The sequence below is a fragment of the Pempheris klunzingeri genome, chromosome 2, assembly GCF_042242105.1.
Source record: "Pempheris klunzingeri isolate RE-2024b chromosome 2, fPemKlu1.hap1, whole genome shotgun sequence".
Lineage (NCBI taxonomy): Eukaryota > Metazoa > Chordata > Actinopteri > Acropomatiformes > Pempheridae > Pempheris > Pempheris klunzingeri.
Window position 1 is genome coordinate 29,960,361 of NC_092013.1, and position 18,178 is coordinate 29,978,538.

Consider the following 18,178-nt stretch of genomic DNA (forward strand, 5'->3'; position numbering starts at 1 on the left):
AGATGATTATAATCTGCATGATTCAATGACAAAATAGCCGAGGGAATGAAAAAAAAACACACGGACACGTCCACATGGGACTGAGCAGCTGCAGTGAGACCCACTGGGCCGCTGGACCCACGGCTGTCCTGTGGACTCTGTTGGAGGGGGACAGTTTCAGTGGCTTTGGTCCTGGGCTACAAAACACCACTGTCCTCACCCCCCCGATCACTGCTTGCCATCCACATAAAGAAATGCCGGTCACACAGTTCTAGGATTTTTAGAGAAATTTTAATATAAATAATGTTTTATCTAATATGTTTCACAAAGTGTGATGATATGTTTTCATGTTTTTCTTGTATGATTTTACTGACTTCCATCATGAAAGAGAGTTTAGACGTTACTCTTGTATTTTTGGACGTTTCAGCCGTCTCTGATGGAGCTTCGTTTTTTTGTGCTGTTCGATGAGTTTCACTGGTGAGTTTTACCAAATTCTTCACCCAAAACTGAAATGAATCTGGAGAGACGGCCTTTGGTCGCTTTGTCGCGCCTGAATTATCTGACTCTCTGTATGCAGCTCACTCAAGATCTGAAATCTGAGCCAGACATCCCTGTCAATAGTCAGCACCACATCCATTCCTGCAGCCTGCTCTAATTGATTGTTTTGGCCTGAGTGCAAACAAACACAACAAGGACATATTAAGATGGCAGGCGTGTTTCCAGGCAGGTGTATTTACACAGCCAGCACACACGGATCGACATGAGCAGTCATTTGGAGCCACCTGCCGACCAGCGCTCACTCTTTAGCTGCTAAGTTCTCCACAGTGTGTCTGCAGTTTGATGAACCAAACCTGGAAAACCAGAACAATGAGCTAAAAAGGATGAACACGCTGCATCTGGAGGATGAAAGTACTGTACCCCCCCCCACCCCCCAAACGATAAAACATAGACTTTTGATCTTTGAAGGCTGAAAAGTTCAAAACCACAAGATTAACATGGTTACTGTTTCGTTTTCTGTTGGATTAACTCTCTTAAGTTATGGTGTATGAGTTTGTAACTGTATTTATAGGAGTGGTGAATGTGAGGCCTGTGCTTTTCCTCCACGTTTCCCCTGCCAGACAAAGCCGAGACTCATAGTGTGACGTACGTGAATCTACCCGCAGAACCTGCTGACTGCCACAGAACATATTATCCTGGATGACCTTTAATACTATACTATGCATCACGTATCATTCATGAGAATCCCTCTGATGGAGCCTGACCCATGTTAGCCGTGTTGCCGTCATTGTTAACTTTGTGCTACTGTTAACTGAAGCAGTGAAGCGCACTGCTTGTGAGATTTGCAATAAGCAGCCATTACTCTTATCCTCTGTCCTCTAAAGGGAGAAAACTGTGAACTCTCATGTGTAACCAAAACCTATAACACAGAGTTAGTGATATTCAGCAGAAGCTTTTCCAACACTTGTGACCATGGCTTTGTCGCCCTCGTCGTCTAACCCCTCCCCCCCTCGTCCCCGGACTTGAAGCTGTCGACCTGCTGTAAATGTGTCTGAGCAAACGAGAGATTCCCAAACTGATGATTTGTATATCCTGTTCTGCTCTGTTTTATTTTTTCCTGGTCAGATGACACTGGACTGTTGTGAAAGCACTTGCTTGCAGTGATAGCAGCACATATACTGTAAACTGTGGGGAAATGACTTGTGCTTGCTGTAGTACTGGACACACTACGGGTGGAAGAGAGGAGAGAGGCTGTACTGTGGGCCACGTGGAGAGCTGGAAGATGGAGGGCCTGTACTAAAGACATTATAGGTATTATCCAACAAGTAGAAATCGAGGGCAGCAGGGACGTGTTCGTAGGTTGAGGAGAAGAGGCAGTAAGTATAATGTGAAGAGCAGAGATATGCCGTGAATGGGTGCCTTATGTTTAGAGAGGTGGTGGTGATGGTTAGAGAGGGGAGCAGGAGCTTCTGTTATCAGCGCTCAGCTGAACGTGCCGTTAATCACCACGAGGCAGATGTAGAAACGACCTCTCCTCTCAGCCCAAGGTGAGGAGGAGCCGCCAGGAAAGTGAATTTCTGTCTTGTAAAGAATGTGACACTGAGCGAAGCATCTCTGAGTCAGGACCGTGGGTCCTCAGCGAGATGAAAACATTTACTGGTCCCATTAACGTCGAAAAACCAGCATAGTACAGATGATGGATATGAGCTTTTTTTCCCTCCACGAAGAGCATCAAAGTGTTCAGCCTCCACCTTCAGTTCTCCACTCCCTTTTGCTCTACATTCCCCTAGTGCTTGGTGGTGTGTATTTGCTGTATTTGCATTTGGTTTAAATGGAAAACATACATGCATAAATAAATGTCTCAGTATGATTCAAACGCTGTCTCTGACTCTGAGGAGAGGTGACGTGTCACATTTACCTTTAATGAAGAACAGGAACCTGGGAAATATTATCTTTTACTTAACCCATTAATGAGTCATCACATGTAATAAATGGCTGTGTTTTGTAACATGAGGAATGGATGGTGTTCATATTGTAATGGAACGAGAGAAAGATGTTTTATATTGCCATCTTGTGGCCAAATCCAGCCCCCAACACTGGGGTGTAGGTTTGTCTCACTGGCGTGCTCTTGGTGCCATCTAGTGTATTTTCTTCACTCGACATATTAAAGGGCTCCACACACGTTTACAGAGAACGCTGCAGTTTTGCAGCATTTGAATGTTGTAACAAACATATGCAGAAGATGTACTCTGCCTGCCCCCAGTCTTTAAAGATCATGAAGATCAGTTTAAAAGTCGTGAGGCGCACCACTGAGCCCATGAAAGTGATAGTATAATGTCCTCGGTGGTTCTGGTGGAGCTTTGTCCAGACTGAGAGAACAGTCCCTGATGATGTCATAGTGAGGCTTTGAGACCACCATTGCCTGTGTTACAAACATGCCGGGTCACCGAGCCACATCTTTTAAACTGCACAACCCATGAGGAGTATAATGAAAAGATGGTATCATGTTGCATTGTGGGAAATATAGGATCCTTCACCCATACTAAGACCAACGATCGGGGTGTCCAGGCCTCTGATGCTGCCATTTCGACTTTTTTTTTTTTTTTTTTTCTCAATTGTATCCTGAGCAAATGCCAAGGCCAGAGGAAGAATACTCGTATATGTCAGGTCTCACACAGGTCACACTCATTGACGGACGGACCAGCACAGCTTGACATTGTTCTATAAATCAATAATCTTTATTAACACAGTATAAACAACAAACAGCAACAGAGGAAACCCTCACATAGAGCGTATATGGACAGTAGACCCAGAACAAATCTCAGAGGGGCTGACTGAGACAGAAGCATAGACACGGGGCTGATCGTGGTTCAGACTCCATGGTACACGGACAATATGCACAAACCGATCAGATGCATGAACCTTGCATGTTCCTTAAGCCATTCAGTTGGTTTGCAGGTGGACAGAAGAGAGAGGACAAAGTACAGTCATGCTGAGCAACAGTTAGCTACATTATGAAACAGAGTCATTACGTAAAAACCAAGTAAATCATCTCTTTAGAAAGGTTCTTTTATATAAATGATTCGAAGTGTACAAAACAGTATATTACACATTTCTTGATGCATGATTCTGAGCCAGACCCAGTAGCCTACAGTACACTCCCTTCAAAGTACAAACTACGCAACTGGATTACAAGCTACATACAGACTGCACTGTACCTCTGAAGCACAGCACCCCCACATGGCATCAGGAGACTATGGGAAAAGGAAAAAATCAGCAGCATCGTTTTTTATTAAGAACACACACCTATAAAAATGCACCAGGCCCTCATATATTGCCAATATCCCATGCGAAACAGCAGATTACCATTCAAACTAACCTTAATAACCCCAGAATTGCAAAAAGGATGCTGCCCCCCCCCCACCCTTTCCCGTGACCCCGTCCACATACAGTAGCTATCAACACAGCAGCATGTAAACATCAGCGCGGCTGCTTCGTAGTTCTATGTTTCTAATGTTTTAGATATACATATGATAAGTTAAGGCTCTTTAAGGACCTGAGGATTTTGAACATATGATGAGGCACACAGAAGGCAAAGAATAGCTCTAGACACAGGGCTAACTGAAAGAACGAGGAGCATGAGACAGCCACGAGGGTCCGGTCACCAGTGCAGTTCAATGGCCAAGGTAGAGGAGCCCAGGGGAGATGCACCTCCAGCACAGCATGGAGCTATTTCTGTTAACAAGCTCAGTAACTATCTCATGGACGGCTTTGCAGACGCCAGTGAGATCTGTTTGGGAGTTCTTGATCATGACCAGCAACAGAACCTTGGCATACTAACGTGTTGACATCCATCATGTTTAGGTTGGATCTTTTTGTTTTTTCATGCCAAACGCACGTAGAAGGAGTTAATGTACTCATTCTGTCTGTCCATACTGGCCGTGAAACCATGCCTTCTGAGTGCAATTAGAATTTACAGTCGTCCTTGTGTGCAAAATTGAGTTCTAGAGTTCAGCAGAAGCTGAAACGAGGCTTCGGCGTTCTTCAGTTAACAAGACTGAGCGGGTATGGGGTACCCAGGTGGTGGTGCAGGTTTATCCCAACAACCACCTTCCACAGGACTAACAGGAACGAAACAATTGGGGAGTGGATTTCGTTTGAAAAACAACAGGCCTTTGGAGGACGACTGGTTGATTTTGCAAAGGATTTTGTCCCACATCTTTTGCAGTGTATTCGTGCTGCAAAGTGCCAGTATGGACAGGAGCAGAGGTCGCTCATAGCCTTAGTGTACACATGGGATGGGAGTATTGCATCAAAACAGAGTTGACAGAAAACCCAACCTGTCCTTCATGTGAGCCATGCCAGTTATCTGAAGTAGGAGGATAAGCCACAGTTAACATCGTTTTTTATATTCACAACATATCAAAGAAAATCTTCCATCCTGAACCATCACCTGCTTCACTTTGTCCACTTTGCCTTCACCAGTGAGGTGAGATAAAGCTCAGGCTTCACGTGCCGTCTGGTGACAGATGATTTTAAACGCTAATCCTCTCTCCACGTAAGCAGAGTGACAAACACCCAACATGTCCATCCAGTCTTGTGTGAGTGACATACAGTAATTTTGAAATGTTGCTGAAACAGAAATGCAGAGATGTAACAGAGTTCATTCATTTGGAGAAAAGAAACTCCTCTGGTCTGTGGGAACCAAAGTTAGAAGTACTGTTTTAGAAGACAAGAGGTGGGCTGTCCAATCACATTCTTCACACTGCCATCCTCCACACTGGAAACTTTGATGATGTTGTTGTTGCCATGCACGTAACCGTTGTGGCCCCAGTGAGCCCAGACCGACTTCAAATCAATTAACAAAGGAAAACTCTATAAAAGCTCAACATGTCATACAAAAAAATGCATATAAGACATTTTCCTCTTTAATTTTTTCTTATGAAAGCTGCTTTGGTAACAACATAGTCACGACATCGGTCAATCTCCTTTACTTAGCGCGGCTGCAGACGGGGACTCCTTCCCTGTCATCTCAATGGTGTATTTTTTTTTTGTTTTTTATTTTTTCATCTGTATCTTCCCTCTAAAATCTAAATGAATGGATCTAGTTACACCAGAGTGGGCTGTGTTTGCGCTCCGCTGTAGAGCTGTCTACACATCAGATGCAATGTCTGCTGGGAGCCGTTTGTCATAAAGATGTCCGCGCTGTGAAAGACAGTGCTATTGTACTGAGAGCTGATAGAGTGGAGACCTTGGACGCTGAGCCGACTGCGTTGGGGCCTGGAAAGGTATTGAAAAGAACGAGGCTGTTAGTGTGTTTGCTCCCCACCACATATTTAGTTACTTTACCTGCTTTGGTAATTACGAGCCTAAAACATTCATTTCCAAAAACTGCTTGAGAATTATTACTTGAGCAGTGGAATGAGACATTCAAAGTATTCTAAATGATTTGCTCAACTTTTCATGCAACGCTTGCATTATGGTGTCACGTAGAGGCCATAATTACACAAATGCCTCATGTAGCGCACTATTTCCCCGCTCTCTCTGTTCCTCTGGAGATGATGGTCGCTAATCTGTGCTGGCAAGACGGCAGCAGGGGAGTGGATTATTCAGCTCAGCCACGAGGGAGGCTCTAACTAGCTCTCCACTGACCTGGTATCCTTGGGATGGTGATCTGTCTGCTGCTGCTGCCTTCCCCTCCCTCTCCAAATGGCTTTATCTGGATGATATAATCCTCATCAGTGGGCAGGGCGAGCTCCACCGAGGTGGTGTTGGTCTCCATGACATTGGGGCGGCTGTGCCGATTCTTCTTGTACAGCACCTGAAGACGAGCGGTGCAGGTCAAATCAAGAGTCAGGCACAGACCCCATGGCAACAAACACAATTTTCTGATAAAGCCAAGCGACTGGGTGCTTACTTTGTAACCAGTGACCTCCGACTCATTCTCCAGAGCTCTGACTTGCTCCCAGTTCAATATAATCTTGGAGTTTGATGTGTTCCACATCACTTTCACCGGCGGCTGACTGGGTGCTGAGAGGAGAAAATCACATTATTCACCTCAAACAAAAGCCGAACTGTGGCACAGAGCCACCTGTAGTTCTAATTAGATCAGATACTTACGTGGTTTTTTGGTGGTAACATTGACAGTGGTGCTGGGAGGCCCTGTCCCAGCAGTGTTATACGCCCTCACTGAGATGTAATATGTGGTGCTGCCTTTCACCCCGCGAATAATAGTAGACGTTTGATTTCCGACAGTCCTTTGCACACTGGCCGTGTCTTCCCTTTCACTTCTACTCCAGTACCTCAGCTGAAAAGCAACAAGGCGGAACCACAGACGTGAGCACAGAAAACACAACCGACACCTTAAAAGCTTTCTGTTACAGCCTGTCAATGAAGAGCAAGCTGCAAACTGGGAGATGTGAACGGGTCTGAAAACAACCTTGTACCTTTTGCTCAACGTGCCTCAGTCGTGCTTATCAGACGCTTGTCATGGTTTTAAGTCATGTGGTAAAGACCGTGGTCAAATATGCAAAGGGGGGAAAAAAGAAAACAAAGAAGAAGAAGGGAAAGAATCTCCAAAAATCCCCTGCCATCAACTTCCACTGATAACAGATTTTCTTTGTCACCCCGCCTGTCAGGGCTGAAATAGCTGGCACGCTTGACAGCACAAATATAATTTGTCTTTCCTCACAGGAACAGTTTGCTCAGGCCTGCTCCTCTGTTGACTTTGAGTGGTCAACAATTTATAAATCTGGCACTTTATGCAATCTGTGGAGGAAAACAGCGCCTTTGTTCACATCTTGGATTTCAATAATGAGCAGAATTAAAATGACAACGACTAACTGAGTGAAAAGCCAGTGTCTCAAACTGCTTTGTTGTGTGGATTAGAAGCTAAACGCTCTATCCTTCAGAGTATTGCATCAGTACGCTAATCAGGGTGGTTACAGTACTTAGGTAAACAACAAGAGAAACACAGCTAAAACCACAGGCATGGGACTAGGCTGGACCATTATGCATGCAGCAAGCTATTATCTCCTATGCCCAAGGTGCATGGGCCTGAAACACTCATCAATAATAGAAGAGAACAGGATTCAGCAGCATTGGTTGCCATGTGTGCACGAATGCACACACACACACACACACAGACTCAGACACACAGACACACACACACACACACACACACACAGACACACAGACACACACAGACACACACACACAGGTATTTCAGTGTAGCTCACCTCATAGCCCAGCACTCTTTTCTTGCTGGCGTTCCAGGGCAGAGCTTTCCATGAAACTTCAATCTCAGATGCAGAGAGGCTCTTGGCACGAACCCTGGTGGGCGCTCGGCCAGGCTCTGGAGTTAATACATAAAGACTATGAATGATTCTAGAAGAAGTAACACTGAGCTTTGATGACCCCTCAAAGGGGGAACATCAAAACTGTTTCAAAGCTATTTCTTTCATCGGAGCAACAAAAGGAGGGACGTATGGGCAATATGTCTGCAAGTGCTGATAGAAGAAATGCTGGCTGCAAGATCACTGCTGCCAATATTCAGACCTTGAGTGATCTTGCCATGTACCAGTGTACTAATAGTGGCTGAGCATACTCCATAACATGCTACGCATGACATGAGACTGTATGCACCTTCCTCAGCAGAGTAGATAGTGGTGACAGGTCCAAAGGGCCCTTCCCCCTCATTGTTGTATACCCCGACCTTCACGTGGAAAGGAGAAAAGGGCTGGATGCTCTCGTTTTTAAAGATGTATCTGGACGCTTCGGCGGACGGTACGGCGGCCTGCATCCATCCCGTGGCACCATGGGGTCGAAAAGCCACGACGTAGCCAAACCCAGGTCCGTTCTGCAGCTCCTCTGGAACCGGCTGCAGGAGAAAACACAATGCAAACACTTTCAAAATAAAAAGGAAAAAAATGGCTGCAGTTTCACTCATAGAATCAATTTCTATGGATTCAATTAAAACTCACACTTTTTAATGAGTTTACACATTTTGAAAACTAATGGCTAAACACTAAGATAAAAGACATAGCTTTTAATTTTTGAGGAAATGCTTTGCAGCAAATATAACATGCTGTACACACAAGAACTATTACTGGACTCATCCATTACACAGTGCAGTGCACTCAGCGTGATACCAAACCAGCAGCTGTTGTCCAAACTGATAACATGCCTCATACATTTATAGCTGCAGACTTCAGTCTAGAGGATAAATCCACCCTCTTCACTGTATAGTATCCACCAACAGATAGAGGGAAGAGATGAAGGGCTTTTTTATGTGAGAGTCTGTCTCCAACAGGGCTGGTTCACGGGCCAGTATGGACATTCATTGGAATATAATGACATTTGGAGTGTGCTGTTTTTCTGACTGAGTTGTCACATTGTGGCTTAAACTGATTCACTTACAAATGTCTCCCAAACTATGTTTGCAATCAGAAACAGTTTGAAATATTCATAATTTGTAAATGGATGGAATGACATAGCATGAATTAATTGTGGTGTTCCACAGGGGTGGACTCTGGGACCCCTTTTTATTCCTCAGCTATATTAATGATTTTGTGGACGGAATACTAATTTGTTTATGTTCAACATTTGTTAAACATTTGTTCTTCACAGATGTTTATGAACTCTTTATGAACCACATTTCTTTTTCACCCACACCTAAAATATTCCAGAATTGTTTGGGCCACAACTTATTCTGCCAACCTTCTTAACTTACTGTCTTGACTAGAATAATTGTCAGTAATTGTTGCTACATTCAGGCGTCAGATCAAACACAAAGTGAACAGTCTTTCATTTTCATTAAGTGTGTAGCAGATTAATTTAGTTTCAAGAACATGTTGGCATTATACCTCCTAGTAATTGAAAAATGTTCATATCATGTGTTTATTTTAATGTTGGCACATGAAATTCTAATTTCTTTTGAATATTTTCACGTTTGTTGTATTGCTTTATGAGTTTTGTTACATTTGCAGTTAAACTAAGCTAAGCTAAACTAAACTAAACTAAACTAAGCTAAACTAAACTAAACTCTACTGCCACCCTCAGGACAAAAGTTATATATTTAGCCCAGTTATAGGTGAGCCACTAAACTTGTAAGCACAAGTTAAATTAAAATGCATCACTTCCTGCTTTCATGTCAAAAGAAAATTGCCTCTGGATTTTTCAGGGCTGAGGCAAAATAGCGGCTTTGTTAAGCAGAAGTTAGACTTTAATTGAACTCTTGCATATTAAAATATAAACACTGGTTCTGTGAAACATTTCACAGCGGGGGCTGATGATTTTGAGCTGCCGGAATAAATATTAGCTTTTGGAGCTGGATTGATATGGGAGTGCTTTGTGCCAATGACAGAGAAGAAACAGAAAAAGAGAAAGACTGAAAAAAAGAGAGAAAGAAAGGCAGAACAATCTGAAAAAACTTGGGACTTTGCAGGAACCATTGAGTTTAATTATCTTATTGAAACCTCAAAAGCATTTGTCTCTCCCCCAGGGTGACAGCAGCAGTTATTGCCTCTCTGTTCTTGAAATGAAATGCCATACATTAAGCCCATCAGCTGTTATTAATGAAACAGAGGCCCAGATCCACGGAGAATAATGACGTCTAGCTCCTCCATGGGTGAGGGGGTCTTGAGCAAGCTTGCTTACCTCCCATGTGATGACTAATTCGGAGCGACTGCCACCGCCTCCACTCACATTAGCCGGCGTGACCTTCGGAGCTGGAGGAAGAAGACAGATTAGCTTAGCCCTGTTGACTCCACATGCTGGGACACATATAATCATTGTCTATGTTGCAACTCATAAACGGCAGACAGGTCACTGTCTGACATATCTGAACATCAACATCCAGAAATCCTGTAAGGCATCAGCGAACTTCTCCCAGCTGAGCTGTGTTTGCAGACGAGGCCACCCTGTGATGTTCTACCAGACGATGTTCTACCCCTGAGAATCCAGCTCCGTCTGGGCAGACAGACAGCTTTACAGAGTTAGATGAGATGAGATGCAGCTGACCCCACTCTCGTTCTGTATGTGTACATATAATATGAAGCTACAGGTAGGAGACCGTTTGCTTAGCTTAGCATACAGACTGCGCACAGGGCCAAATAGTTAGGGTGGCTCTGTGCAGCCCACCAACACCACTAAAGCTCACTAATTAACATTTAATTAACAGCTATATACATTTTGTTTTTCTCAGAAGGGAAGACACACGTGACATCCATGTTTGAAAGAGACATAAGGAACGTTTTTTATCTGTTCATGCAGTACGTACAGGTCCCTTTTGTCCTTGCTTGTTTCGAAGGGTTGCTGGGCTCGCCGGTCCCGATGGTGTTGCTTGCCAGGACTCGAAACTCATACTCCACCCAAGGGCTCAGGTCTATTACTGTAGCTGTCAACCGGTGGCCCCCCACCACCTCAGGAACTGGCACAAAACACACAGTGCCCCCTTTAGTATCAAGAAAGTGTGTGTGTGTGTGTGTGCGTGTGTGTGTTTTCTATGTGTGTATGTCAGCTTAGCATCAGTAGCAGGCAGACAGGCCTGGTAGGACTCCACCACAGGTACACAGGACAGGCGTAATCCCTTACAAGGACACATATGCGCACGCTAGCTCAAAAAACAGGAAGCAAATACAGAAAAATCACATATAAAGAAAGAGACTTACTATCAACTCACACCTGTGATATGGCACAGCGTGTTTGTTACTGCACTTACAGCAAAACTGTCAAACTACCCTAATGCACAAGGTATAGAAAAGTACAGACGATTTCACTGGGAATGAGGAACTCTGGCTGCCTGCAAGGTCGAACTGTAGTGTGTTAAATCAATGGGGCCAGTAAAACCATCTTGGATCAAAATGTCCTTAATTTACAAAACTATCAATAGAAGAGGGTATACAGTTTGGGATTAATGCACATTATACCAGTCATGCGTCACTGCTATGGGCCCCGTTAAAGAGGATGTGGGGAAAAATTACACTGCTGCTATCACTTAACAACACTATCAAATTACATCCTTGGCAACAAGCCTCACCATCAGGACAAGATCCATGTTTCAGGATTCCCAGGAGGCACATAAAATGGCGGTCAATGGTCATGCTACAATTGCGTACCATTTGGTGTCGGTGTAAAAATGACATCTCCAATATTGTCACAGGCGAGGCAGAATGAAGAGAGGCCCCCCTCCTTGTGATTGGAGGAGCCCACGGCTGGTTGGAGAGAGCTTACCTGTGGTGACAGCCTGCCACCCGAGGGAAAATGGTGTCCTGGCCTGGATGGTGTATGCCGTAATTGGACTGTGATTATCAGGACCAGGCCTCCAGGAAAGAGAGGCTGTGGTATCAGTGATTTCTTCTACATGGATGCTGGTGGGGGGGCCCGGGGGACCTAATAGATAGCATAGCCAGGCAGGGAAGGGGGAGAAGAGACAGACGGAAGAGGAAGAGGAGGGAGGGGGTGGAAATGTAAATCAGAAAGAGATGGAAAGATGGCTGAGAGAGTGGCGATGGTTTTAGCACCTGCGGCTACTGCAGCAAAGTCAGTTCACTGTAAAACCTTTGGGAGCCATTTGGTCTAATTAGACAGTAAATTTCTTTTAAACCTTGAAGAAAGACATTTGTATTTGCCTCCCTTTCATTGTAGCAGTGAGGCACAGCCAGTCACAATGCACATGAATCACTAACAAGCTCCCTCCTTCTTCAGCGGCAAATGACTGATAATGAAATAATTACACTAGTGCACCGAAGAGTGTGGTCAGGCACAACACTCACTACAGTGGCTTACCTCTGACGACCAGGTCGACAGCGATGGAAATGCTGTCCACCTTCGTTTGCACGGCACACGTGTACTTCCCTGCGTGCCTCAGCTGGATATTTCGAATCATAATGTCTCCTGCCGAATGCTGCTGTCATTCAACACACACACACACACACACACACACACACACACACACACACACACACACACACACACACACACACACACACACACACACACACACACACACACACACACACACACACACACACACAGAGCTCCATAAGAAACATGGTAAGCTATTGTAATTCAAGAGCAATAGTGACTTTCCAGCCACATGGGAACCAAACCAGCTGAACAGAAGCTCATTCTCATGTACAGTATGTGTGTATCTTGAAAAATAAATCCACAACTCCTCATGCAGCCTTTCCTTTAGTGCTCTAAAAAGGACACAGAAACACCTCTGTCTGCTAGCTACACTCACTGCTTTATCACTGCGATTACAGAAATGTACTTGCTCGAATAGCGTGAGCTTAATTGTGTTATAGTCCAGTTTCAGTTTAAGGAGCGGCCTAATGGCCAGTCGACATAGTGAGTTGTTTAAAAGAGACTTTTATTCCGTCTCCAATTGCAATTCCCATGCCTACATTATCATTTCATCAGAGCAGAGCAGGTTCTGTAATAAGCTGGGAGTGGTGGAAAGCTGTGGCATTAGAACTATACTGGCAGTAAGAACTATATGGGGCGGCTGCTAGCTTAATCAATGAAAGTGCAGATGTACAGCAATTTATTAGGGAGAGGAGACACTGAATAATGGTGCAAGACGCATCTAAATCAGAGAGGAAATGCGAGAGACACCTCAGTGCTGTTTTTTTTCTTTATGCCTACTGTTTTTCAAGGAGCCTTGAATTTTTTTTTTAGGAAAAATAAGCCTGCGAATCTCATGCTGAGATGTAAGCTGCAAATCTTTTAAAGTCTACATCGGCTGACTGAGACTGGTTGCAGGGAGTGTATGTAAATTTCATTTTAAAATAAACCACAGGCAGCAATTTTCTGGCCATAAATAATACACTTGATACAAACATTCCCTCTGCACTGCGGCTGAATTTATTATGACCCTGCTAAAAGAAGGAGTATAATATTGATGTGCCCATGAATCCTCGCAGTCACCTCTTGACCTTTATTCAATGAAATCTCTGCTGGGGTTGAAGAATAAATCAATGCCTTTTGTGTAGCAGGAGTGCACAGTCGCACTGATGAAATGAGCATTTTTCAACACACCACAATAAGGTTTGTTTTCATTAGTTAACGGTAAGAAAAGCAGTGAAAGCTTGAAGGCAGATCAACATGAGGTGTTGCACAAATCACAAAAGTAATGCGTCAAAAACAGCTCCAGAGGGAAACCTGTTAGCGCGTGCTTGGTGATCTGCATGAGCTCTGGATTCTAACCCTGCTCCCACCGGGCTCCCCGCAGACCCCAGAGGTGCTTTCTGTCACATCTCACTGATGCCTCTTTCTGTCATTCCAATTTTTCATGACTTTATCAGCCAGTTTGTTCCTGATGACTTTGAATCACTGTTTTCTGTGCTGGGTTCCTGGGGACTCCGGTCTAAAGCTACCAATTTAGCTGTCAAATTGAACACAAAGCATGATTTGAACATTCTTTCATTTTCCATGGCAAATACATATTTAATATCTATTTTCGTTATTTTTAGTATTTTATAATATTTGATATTTCTACAATATTTAAGAATTTTTGAAACAAATTCAGCAGACACAGATTTCCTGTGCTAAAGTATAGATTTTAATTTTACACATCATGCAAGTTTAACTGTAACTTTTCTAAAATAGTAATAATATTCCATATTTCTCATTTCAGATGACATTTTAAAGACAAAACTAATGATTTTTTGAGAAGAAATAAGTGAGCATTTCCCTCTGATGGTTGCTTCTTCCAGGAGCTCATCCTTGGGGACCCAGGCAGTATGTTAACTGTGTGTGAAATATGTTGGTAGGATGAGCTGGGGGAAAGGCTGTATTTAAGTGATCAGTTTAATGTGTGTTAATGTGAGTTTCAGCATGGGGCTTGGTGAAAGACTGTGACACATTATTATTCCTATAATATATCTTTTTAAAAACTCACAACCAGCTCTGAGTGTTCTGCTTTTCATGATCCTGTGTGGCTGAGTCACTCTCAATACATGTACCGAGTCCATCTGTGGAGGTTAACTCTAGTGTAGTGCATTAGAGCCTGCTTTGATGGTGGACAGCAGGATGTTACCAGTGATGAAACTTCTGTGATCTTAATTTCATATATGCTAAAGTCAGTTGCTTTAACCCCTTACTGCCTGAATTTATTTACAATTATATGTAAAAAAAAAAAAAAAAGATTTGTGTTTTCGCATTCAAGCAGATGCTAAATTATGGAGATTGTTAATTTGAATATAACAGTATAATATAATACATATGTATATATGCATAGAATATATATATGTATGTATGTATGCATGCATCTATGTATATATGATGTATACATAGAAGATGCATCAACCGGCATTAGTGGGATACTGAGGCCACCTCAGCTGCATCAAGGCCGGAAGAGGTTTGAGGCGAATTCGCGACAACAGTCAACAAGGGGTTAAGTGTTTTTGCCACTGCTAGCCGCTGTGGGGCTGTTAGGGCAGCAGGGAAGATCCGACAGGTGTCTGTTTCAGAAATGTGAAGATACAAATTTACTTCTGAAGAGTAATTCTATCGGTTGTCAGTGAGTTGCTCTACGTAGCGGTGAACATGTACTGTATAAACTGTCATGACAATGTGGCCACTTGATTCCTAATCCCCTGCTGCACACCCCTCCTCTTCCCTGTTTGTAAACGGGAAACCTGTCCTCTCAGCTCCCACAACATGACAGCCTGCTTAACAGTCAGAGGTTCTGAGAGACCTTGAAGGATTATGGACTTACACCTCCCACTTTTTCAAAAAATCCGCCATGGCTCCCAAAGTGGATGAGCTGCTCATTGAAGAACCAGGTGAACTTGAGCTCCAGAGACGGGTCGTGGCTCACTTGACAGGGCAGGACCACGCTTTCCCCCACAGTGACGTCCAGCGTGGACGGCAGCGTGGTGATGATGGTCGGCTCTGAAACACACATTCACAACAGTGCATGTTTGATCAAACACAGTGCTCGGCTCCCCTTTTCCAGGCATTACCATTCAGCACAGGAAATGGCTTTGCAAAAAGCCAAGCCCTCCATCATCCTTATGGATATGTCAGACTCAGTTAATAGAAGGATATATGGGACAGAGCACACAGCAAAGCAGGGAGCACAGCTACAATAACTGGTATTGGCTCTGGCCTGAGCCTGTCTCTGTGGGGACTTGGAGACGTGTCTCTCCTGCATCCTGAGAAGCCTCCGTGTGTCACTGCCAGCTCAGCCTGGAACCCCCCACCCCCCCCACCCCCCCCCACCCCACCTCCCCCCAACTCCGACTGGCCCGAAATTCCCAAAACGCTCCACCAGGAAAACAGTAAACAGCAGTGAGCACTTCTTCCAGTCGTCACTACTCTCTTTTCAAGCCTGCAGTGCATTACAGTGGCATCACAGGGGAATGTGGCAAGCGTCCCCTATCTGCGCTTGTGTGTAAGCAGAGGAGGAGGAAGGTGGGAGGACACGAGAGAGGCGAGATGAGAGGGAGAGGCTTTGTTCTCAGAGTGTATAACACCTGTCTCCCTCTTGGGGGTGCTGTGATTACTTGGTTGAAATTCTGAGCACACTGACTAAATTAACTACGGCAAATGATCCCTGGACAGGCACAGATTCATGTAGAAAGTGCCGGCAGTGCAGTCTTCATCCAGAGTGAATTCGATACCTTCATTGTATTGGCCCTCACCCCTCCCCGACACACACACACACACACACACACACACACACACACACACACACACACACACACACACACACACACACACACACACACACACACACACACACACACACACACACACACACACACACACAGTTTATCCAGTCGGTTTCTGATATCAGGCCAGAATACTATGAGCTGGTTTTGTCATATGCACAATGAAAGTGTGTCTGAGCCCCAGTCCTCTGGTGCTGGGGCTAAATGGTGAGCGATGGCGGTGCAGTAAAAACACACAGTACTGACACACAGGGAGCCATTCAAGGGTCTGTCTCTGCTCCGTCTGCTCTGCTTCTAAAGGCCGGAAACACCTCGTACAACAAGTGCATGGAGGAAGAGGGGAAGCAACACACTACAGTGAGACGCTACTCTTAACAAGTGTCATTCCTTTTCTAACGTGAACCCCTCTCCTTGTGGTGAGCGCTGCCCGGCCTCCAAGTGCCTCGAGGGATTCACTCGGACAATGATGGTGGGAATATGTTCCCTTATTACCCTCCTCTGTCATCATTTGTGACGGATTATGGACGACCAAGGTTGGTTACACAACCACACACCGGGCTCCTGAGTGTAATTTGATTGATTTCTATCTTGTATAATGCCTTGTTACCTACTGCCACTGTAAACGAGAGGATAGTAACCCGCTCACTTAGCAGGGTCAATCAGAGGCAAGATGGAGATCGTGTTCACGTGCCGAGACGCACAGCACAGCTCAGGAAGTGCTGCTGAGGCGGGCCCGAGCACTGCTGACGTGTTTGTGTTTCCACTTAAGATGCTGAACATTTCAAACAAGCTCCCTCCACAGTCTGCTGTTGTTAAATGTCAGTATTTTGTGCAAATAATTGACAAGAAATGAATTAGCATGCCAAACCAAAGTGTGACATCTGAGCTGTTCAAGTGTTCAGTGTGTGATTTCTCCAGCTGGGAGTGTGACTGTGACAGGCCAATAAACTCCACCGTACTGTACTGACTGGTGTGTAAGTCTACTTTAAAAAGCTTGGTGGTGGATGTGCCATTTATGATCGACACTTTTTTTTCGCCCATTTACTTTAACTGTCATGACCAGAAGAAATGACTTGAACAGACAATAGGGTTTGCCATTAAAGAGCAACTTGCAGGTTAATTGTTTTGGACATTCGTGCTTAACCTTGTCTGAAAATGACAACTATAAAGGGTAATGCAGGTTAATATGATTCAGAGAAGAAAGTGGCCTTTTTCTGCAAAGCTCCTAAGAACGCTTTTGTTTTTCAGCAATGCGTCATATGATGTAACGTAAGGTAGGCTCTGTCCTCGGCTCTGCTGCAGCTCAGTGTGCAGCGGTAGGTGGTGCTGAGTCTGAGCGGCCGTGTGTTTATGTAGGCTGCACAAACTGTAGCCCGTGAGGACATGGAGTCCAGAGTTTCCCCAGCAGGAAAAGGGAAGCACAATGACTTCAGCAATGAGAGGCAACGTGTTGAAACTGTAATCAGGCAGCGACGTCTCTCTCCCTTCTCTGTTTTCCTCTCTCTGTGTCCCCTCCTGCTGTAAAGGTAGAGCAATGTAAAACGTAACACACAAACAAGCTGATAGTAGTGCCTCGCTTCCTGTTATGGCTAAGCATCAACACTCCTGCCGTTATTAGACAACCAGTGCTAATGTCATTATAGCCCTACACATGATACTAAACTCTACACTGTAGCAGTACACAGCGTTAGCTATAGTTAGCCCATAGATACAGTATATACCTGTAGTATGTAATGGTGATCTAAAAGTTAATGCTGATCACTCAGCCAGACACCTGCCCAGTTCTCCTCACACCACAGCTCCATTCCTCCTCTCTGACCGTTCATTCCTTCCAACCCTCGTCTCTTCCTGATCTCTTGGACGCCCACCAGGCTCATACTTATAGGCAGTGGTTCATCGTAGTTGTATGAATAAATATTACAACCTCCTCAGTATCAAAGTTACCTCCAGATTCATTCATTGCTATTGTTTAAATCTACCGCCCTCCCTTATGTTACGTCACTTCTGGTTTGACTTTTTCA

At 44.4% G+C, this 18,178-nt stretch overlaps 1 protein-coding gene across 1 annotated transcript in view; it reads right to left on the reverse strand.

Moving 5' to 3' along the window:
• Positions 1-5,665: 5,665 nt before the first annotated feature.
• The window catches only part of cntn4 (contactin 4), a 131,398-nt gene continuing 118,885 nt past the window's right edge, over positions 5,666-18,178 (reverse strand). Inside the window, exons 12-22 of the mRNA XM_070839447.1 lie at positions 15,200-15,375; positions 12,265-12,385; positions 11,710-11,868; positions 10,757-10,906; positions 10,135-10,205; positions 8,122-8,356; positions 7,716-7,831; positions 6,598-6,784; positions 6,395-6,507; positions 6,130-6,298; positions 5,666-5,757 (exon numbers count right to left, since the gene is read on the reverse strand). Coding sequence (XP_070695548.1) covers positions 5,666-5,757; positions 6,130-6,298; positions 6,395-6,507; positions 6,598-6,784; positions 7,716-7,831; positions 8,122-8,356; positions 10,135-10,205; positions 10,757-10,906; positions 11,710-11,868; positions 12,265-12,385; positions 15,200-15,375 — 1,589 coding nt within the window. The remainder of the gene's footprint in view (positions 5,758-6,129; positions 6,299-6,394; positions 6,508-6,597; positions 6,785-7,715; positions 7,832-8,121; positions 8,357-10,134; positions 10,206-10,756; positions 10,907-11,709; positions 11,869-12,264; positions 12,386-15,199; positions 15,376-18,178) is intronic.